Source organism: Mauremys reevesii, linkage group 10 (genome assembly GCF_016161935.1).
Source record: "Mauremys reevesii isolate NIE-2019 linkage group 10, ASM1616193v1, whole genome shotgun sequence".
Taxonomy (NCBI): domain Eukaryota; kingdom Metazoa; phylum Chordata; order Testudines; family Geoemydidae; genus Mauremys; species Mauremys reevesii.
The window spans coordinates 69,453,265-69,460,827 of NC_052632.1; the positions used below are offsets into that span (position 1 = coordinate 69,453,265).

A 7,563-nucleotide genomic window follows, 5' to 3' on the forward strand; every position below is an offset into this window, starting at 1 on the left:
ATGGCAGGTGTGTTGATCATGACCAGGATAGATGATAAGGAGGCATTTTATTACTCAATCTTCTTTTAGCTCTCCTCAGCTTCTGCTACAAAATGGTAATGGCAAATGCTGCCCAGTTTAAGGTATGCTTCTTCCTCCAGTATTTCATCTGTCAAAATCGGGATTCGTCTTAACACCAATGGTGAAAGCCTGGCCCCATGTAAGTCAATGGCAAAGTTTCCTTTAACTTCAGCGTAGTCAGAATTTCACTCCATATGTATAAAAAAGGAAGTAGAGACAATGGTAGATGAACGAAACCCAGATGTCTTTCAGATGTAGAATACTAAAGTTAATGGCAAATGGCACAGTCATCCTTTTGGAAAACCAAGACACCTATTTGTACAGCTGCTGCATTAACTATGCAGAGATCTGGACAAGTTCTATGGGGATGAACTTTGCCTTCTCATTTCTATCCTGCTGAAGCTGACGTCTCAGCTTGTAATTATTAATTAACTATCCTGGTAGCGGAAGTGCAGTTGTGCATCTCAGCTGTAATTCAGAGTGAGAGACACGGCCTCAGGGACCTGGGAGCTATTGGAAATGTCGACCAGGTATCACAAAGCAGCCGCGGATGGCAACCTGGATCTGTTGAAAGAAGCCACCAGAAAAGATCTCAATACCTCAGATGAAGACGGAATGACACCCACCCTCCTGGCAGCTTACCATGGGTACCTGGAGGCAGTGGAAGTCATATGTAGGAGAGGGTAAGCATAGCAGTGCTTAGTCTCCCAAAGCCTGCCAGACAAAATTATAGCTAGTAGTTGGCTTCCATTAATGCAAATTGTGGAGCAAACAGATCATTCCTTCTTCTCTAATTGACTTGAATGTGACGCTGGGGTTATGGTGGTGGTGGGAATGGGACTTAACATTTAAACCAATATTTGTAGTCTGTTTTATACCTGGTTTCAGTAGCTTCTTCATTTCAGTTACGCTGCCTTAGGCCCTGATCCTGTAAACTGCTCTGGGTGAACAGACCCCTGTATTCCTATTGAGCCCCATTGAAGTCAATGGGGCTACAGGCGGCTGCCTTCATGGAGCAGCTTCCACAATGAACACTTCAAAACAATAGGAGATTGGCCATTGACTTCAGTGGTGGGGGTCACACCCTTTGTTTTAATAATCCTTCGAAACTGGCTCAGCAAAGAAATGCCTCCTTGATAAGTCAACAGCAGCAAACAATACAGTTTATCAAAATGTTAATGCCCCTTGTTTCCAAAGTACAGATATTTTGTAAATGTAAATACCTAACAACCTCACAGTGATTTTCAGAAGGAAACCAGAATTGTGTGTTAGAGGACTGAACACAAAATTATGATTTCTCTGCTGTTCGTAGTATTAGAAACAGTTGTAATGCCTGGACAGCATTCAGAGCTGTTGTTGGAGTTTTAGTTAGGCTTCCTGCAGACTGAAAAGGAATTAAATATAGAGTATTCCTCCAGGAGCTTTCTCTACTTCGGTACTTGGTAGCAGTAATATTTCTAATTCTAATTACTAAATGTACAAATAGCGAAAAATAACATAAAAAGTCACTCCCTCCTCTAGAATATCCACTGTATTCTGTCTCCTCTGAGTCTGTCTTTTAGGCTTTGATCCTGCAATAAGGTTCACCAGAGGATGTTTTTTTTTTCCCTGTGCTGGGTCCCATTGAAACAAATGTTCTTTCTAGTATGAGAGGGAAATTAAACCATTTGGTTCTTTCATATGGGGTACAATAAACCAGAGGGAAGATCAGCAAACCAATGAAAAATTAATGGTTGTTTAGACATGTTTTGTCTTTTTCTTAAAGACAGAATGTAAACTATAGAATGCAAATGGGTTCTGTGCATGGTAAAGCGTAACAGCTAGAGGTTCCTCTTTGCTCATTGATCTTAGGTGTGGCAGTAGTAATTACTTTATTACCCATAAAGGAGACCTATAAACTGTGTGGTTACCGCTATTACCTTAGGAGAAGCAAAAATAGATCCTGAGCTGCTATATATTGACATAGCTCTGTTGAAGCTACTGAAGTCAGCAGAGCTACATCAGTTTACAGCAGCTGAATTTTTGACCCACAGTGTTTAGAAGATAGATGAGAAGGAGCAACTAACAGAGAAAAAGAAGATAAGATAATATTTTCCTAGGTTCCAATGTCCCATGTATGATGTGTAAGTTAGGGCATGTGTCTCAGAGCATCCAAACTCCCACAAGACTGTTTTCTCTCTTCATTTTTAATCTGATATCTTTTTCATTCAAATTAGCTTGAGACAGGACAACTTTGAGATGCTGTTGCCATTGAAAGCCTCAAACAGTAGTTACAGCTTTCAGGAACTCATCATCCATTTTAACCTGAGATTCCCTGACTTTGTAGGTAGTCCACGGTGACTCACAGAGACACTATTCTAGTCTGAAAAATGTCCATTTGGGTCTCTGGGAGATGCTGCATTTTGGAAGGTTTTAAAACGAGGTTCCAGTCAGATGGCATTTTCTTGGTAGCTATTATTTTTAATAAAATCCTCTTATCCTCGAAGCAGAGCAGCTTTCTACAGTTTCCTGACAAAGACACTCACATACAGTGGAAGTTTTTCCTCAGAATGGCTGCAGATTTTCAGGCTCTGAAGCTTGGAACGTATTCATTCTAATGTAAAACAAAACCACAGTAATAAGGAGCCATTGTCATCTACATTGCACTTTGCCCTCACAGTCACAAAGGGCCAGATTGTGCCTGCCTGGCCTCTGTGTACTGCACAAGGGGAGGAGAAAGCAAGAAAGCTTTCCCCCTATTTGCAACCCCAGTGACTGGGAGAATCAGCTTCCTAAGGCTGCTTCCTCGTGCCCAGGAGTGCAAGAGAACCCAAAGAGGGCAAACCCATAAACACGTGCCTAATTTTATCCATTGTCCCATTGAGCTGAGTTAGAATCAGCACCTAGTTTGCAAAGTGCTTTGAGATGCTAGGATGGAAGGCATCAGAAGGGAAAATAATTACAAATGATTGACAGCTAAAATTATGGACATAGGCAACCACCTTTTTAATACACATCGCAATGAGAGAAAGGATGGCCTAGTAAGGATGCTAGCCTTACTGGGTTTAATTCCCTACTTCACCTCATGCTTCCCTTGGGACAAAGGGCAAGTCATTTAGTCTCTGTGCTCCAGTTCCCCCGCTGTAAAATGGGGGTGGTAACACTGTCCTATGTCACAGGGTTGTGAGGATACAGTAGAAGTTGTGAGGTGCTCAGATACCACGGTAATGGGGGCTGAATAAATAACTTAGAATTAATGGTGAATCATTTAAAGCGTCTCTTCCAGTGACATTTGATGCCAGAGATTGATGCCTGCTGGAGATTTTGTGATGATACGATCTCTTTCATTCACATTAGGTGAACCAGGCTCTGAACTTTAAAATCTGTGAAAAAGTGTGACCACACTGGTAAAAGGACGCACAAAATTGAGTTATCTTTTGAGCCCACTGATAATATCATTTAAGTCTGCCTAATATGAGAGAAAATATTCCAGTTTATTCTCATCTATAGACATCAGGATTGTGTGAAATTAATGCAAGAGGGAGAGAGAAACTATACTTCTCACTGGCTTTAAATTAAAAGGAATGGATATGACAATTTTATTTTCAAATGAGTTTCTGCTTTTAAAAACCCAGGGGCAAAAACAGTTTAAGAAGAACAAAGGAGTTGAAGAAAAAGGATAGCTTCTCTCTGAACTATATTTAATTCATAGAATCATAGAATTCAAGATCAGAAGGGACCATTATGATCATCTAGTCTGACCTCCTGCTAGATGCAGGCGCAAGACTCTCCAGCCATACCCTCTGGAAAAAGGTTATATCATATCATTGACCCATTGTACTATTTACCAGTGTGGCAATCCTATCATACCATCTCCTCCATAAACTTAAAATTGCAGAGAAGACAAATGTCTAGTATCAGGGCTTTGCTCCTAATAATTTACCTATTAATTATCAATCAAGTTGCTTCCATGGAGACTGTAAGTATTTACTGAGGCAGTGGAATACAGTAGTCTCCACCCATTGTGCCTGCATCTTACATTCAAAAGGAAAGGCTCATCAATAATTCTTAAAAACATTTTGAGTGAAATCCTGGTCTCATTGAATTCAATGAAAATTTTGCCATTGACTTCAATGGGGCTAGGATTTCACTGAATCTAGGGTCTGATCCTCCTCCCATTGAAGTCAATGGTAAAACTCTCTGAGGTGCCCATCTGAAACACCATTCCTGAACAGCTTCTCCTTGGCTGGAGAGGGAGATGGTAATTTGTTGTTGGCCTATGAGGCATGACAGCCCCTCAGTCATACTAGCTGGCTTGTTGGCAGGTGCAGCATGCCCTCACCCACTTCCCACCCCTCTGCTCCAGGGGGTTAGTGAACAAGCATGGAATGCCTGTAGTGAGGATCTGGGTACCCCATGCCAGGGTACAAAGGACGGTTCTTATGCCTATGTGGGCCTGTAGTCCACATCATGTTCTAGCCCTAAGAGTTTGTTCAGCACCACAGAGGAAGTTGGTGTCAGTGCTGGGATTAGAGCTCAGGCCACACATCCAGCCATGTTCAGCTCTGGACTAAGCAGGTGCCACACCATTAAAGACAGTGGAGTTGCACCCACTTGTCTTCAGTAGAGCTGCATCCAGTTACAGCAGGACTGAATTTGGCCCTGGATCACAGTTCATTCCCATTGTGTTGAGTGCTATGTTTGAGCTGTGTTTTGACATGCCCACCTTACTCCTATTTTGCTTTTCAGCGGTGACCCTGATAAGTGTGACATCTGGGGGAACACACCTCTCCATCATGCGGCTTCTAATGGTCACATTCACTGTGTCTCATTCTTGATTAACTTCGGTGCCAATATATTTGCCCTGGATAATGATCTGCGCACTCCTCTGGATGCAGCTGCCAGCAGGGACCAGCATGAATGTGTCAGAATCCTAGACAAAGCTGCTACCGAACAGAGTACAATGAATCCCAAAAGAGTCGCCAAACTCAAAGCCCAGGCCCCGAGGAATGCTGAGAAACAAATCAAAGAATGTGAAAAGCGCCAAGAGAAACACCAACACGAAATGACCAGGAATTTTAACAAAGAAAAGTTTGGATCGATGAGTTCTACCAGTGCGACAGCCTCCAGGACAAAGGTGTCCAATTTCTTTATTCCAAATACATTGGGCTCTTTCCCCAAAAATCTGAAGGACACCTTCAGGATGAAGGCAAAAAAGAAAGATGAAAACGCAGGTAATCAGGAAGCACAAAGCAATGGCCAAGAAGATGATAGGGCTGGGCGAACTACCGTGATGGATGTATTCAGTGAAAAAGATGAGGATGAATTATGTAATGACTTTAAAGGGAAAAATATTTCCGAAGATGATAGCGAGCAGGAGCATGTGTCCATTTTCAAACGGCCAGGTCTCGGCAATATTGTGTTTAGACGGAATTTGTCTGCAGGGATAAATGCTGAAGAGATGTTCTCAGAGAAAGAAGAAATAAGTTTTAAAATGCCAACTGTGCTTTTTCGGCATGAAAGGGCTGAGAGCGCAAGTGAGCTAGATACTGAAAATGATTTTGATGTCCCTTGGAATGAGGATGAAATTGGATGGGATGATGATGAAGCTGAGAGCACCCCTCTTGAGGTATTTCTGGCATCACAGAATCTGAATGAGTTTATTCCTGTCTTCATGAGAGAAAAGATAGATTTAGATGCCCTCATGCTATGCTCCGATGAAGACCTACTGAGCATACAAATGCAGCTGGGCCCAAGGAAGAAAGTCCTCAGTGCAGCAGATAGAAGAAAGCAGGCACTGGAGATACCTGGAAAGCTTGTAGATACTCGCTTATAAATAAATGTTCCTGTTGCAATAACTATGCATCAATTCATCATCCTTTTGCTATTTTCAAGCCATGTATGGTTCTTTTCAGGCATCTTCCATGGGAAAAGACAAAGGGGTTTCCAGCTGATTAGGAGTGCACAATGGGACCAATAAAGAACATCAGTTTGAATGGATGACCTTTAGATCCTGACAAAAAGAAAGAGTATGCAGATAGGTAAAGAAAGAGCCAGAAGATGTTGAAAGGCCAAGACTATAACAGGGTTCAAAAAAGAACTAGATAAGTTCATGGAGGATAGGTCCATCAATTGCTATTAGCCAGGATGAGCAGGTATGGTGACCCATAGAATGTCAGGGTTAGAAGGGACCTCAGGAGGTCATCTAGTCCAACCCCTCTACTCAAAGCAGGACCAATCCCCAGACAGATTTTTGACCCAGATCCCTAAATGGCCCCCTCAAGGATTGAGCTCACAATGCTGAATTTAGCAGGCCAATGCTCAAACCACTAAGCTATCTCTCCGTTTGCCAGAAACTGGGAATGGGTGACAGGGGATGGATCACTTGATGATTACCTGTTCTGTTCATTCCTTCTGAAGAACCTGGCATTGGCCATTATCGGAAGACAGGATACTGGACTAGATGGATCTTTGATCTGACCCAGTATGACCATTCTTATGTTATTACATTCTTATGTAAAAGAAATAGTTCCAGAGATGAATCCTTCCCACCTAAAGATCATGCTAGGCATATCTTCTTTTTACAGTCTTAATGATTTAAAAAAGAATCTGAATAGATTGCTGCAAGGTGTCTTCATTGACACTATTTGAGAACTGGGTGATTGATCTTGATTTTGACTGTATCCCATTGACTCTCTAATAGGCTCTGAATGAATGAATGAACTCTTTGTGCCAATAAGTTTCATATTGTTGTCATTCATGTTTTCTCACTGTTCAAGAGATGTTCCTTAGTTTTTTTAAAAAGTGAAACTCCTGACAGAGCCACATTTAGTTTGAGTTGTATGTTCCTCTTTCTTGTCACATTAGTTGCAAAAGTTGTTGTTTGATAATGGATACAAGGGCCTTTAATTACAAGAAGATGTAGGGTGTTTTTTTATTGGGGCGGGGGGGTTGGCTAGTATTTGTATCAGTTTCATTTGACATGCCCTTTGCTTGGTCTCTAAAGAAATGCATTTTCCTTGCAGAGTTCTGGAAATTAGGGCCCTAGCATTTCTAATGGAATTTGTAATACTAATGCCCAGTATTTTCTATTGGTCACTCATGGTCTCAACTTGGAAGCTGTATGTGACAGGGTGTATATACCCATGGGGAGGAAGGAAAAATAACTATCCTAGACAGAGCATGCACAGCTGGCCTCACCTCATTAAGGAAGCAGGCCTTCAAAACAAAGTGATGGCACTATGCAGGAGGGCCTTGGTTCCAAGGAGGACCAGCCTCTTCCCAGTTGCTGGATTGAGAAGACCTCTGCCTACAAGATGTGATTGCTCAGAGGGTTAGATCCTCTGTAGGACTGCTGGTGCAGTGTCCCCTAGAGAGCCAAGGCTGTGTGATGGGAGTTAATCCCTCCTCTTAACTCGTGTTGCACTTGTTGGGTCTCGCTCTGTGAGCCCTGAAGTCAACAGGACCCTAAGCTGGTGGGAGAGGTAGATAGGCTGGAGGGTAGGGATAGGGTCCAGAGTGACC

The 7,563-nt window shown here is 42.3% G+C and overlaps 1 protein-coding gene across 1 annotated transcript; it reads left to right on the top strand.

Moving 5' to 3' along the window:
• Positions 1 to 579: 579 nt before the first annotated feature.
• On the top strand, positions 580 to 5,875 carry ANKS4B (ankyrin repeat and sterile alpha motif domain containing 4B). The gene is made up of 2 exons (XM_039493000.1): positions 580 to 743; positions 4,789 to 5,875. Exons 1-2 carry the CDS (start codon positions 580 to 582, stop codon positions 5,873 to 5,875), a joined length of 1,251 nt encoding a protein of 416 aa, XP_039348934.1.
• Positions 5,876 to 7,563: the final 1,688 nt, after the last annotated feature.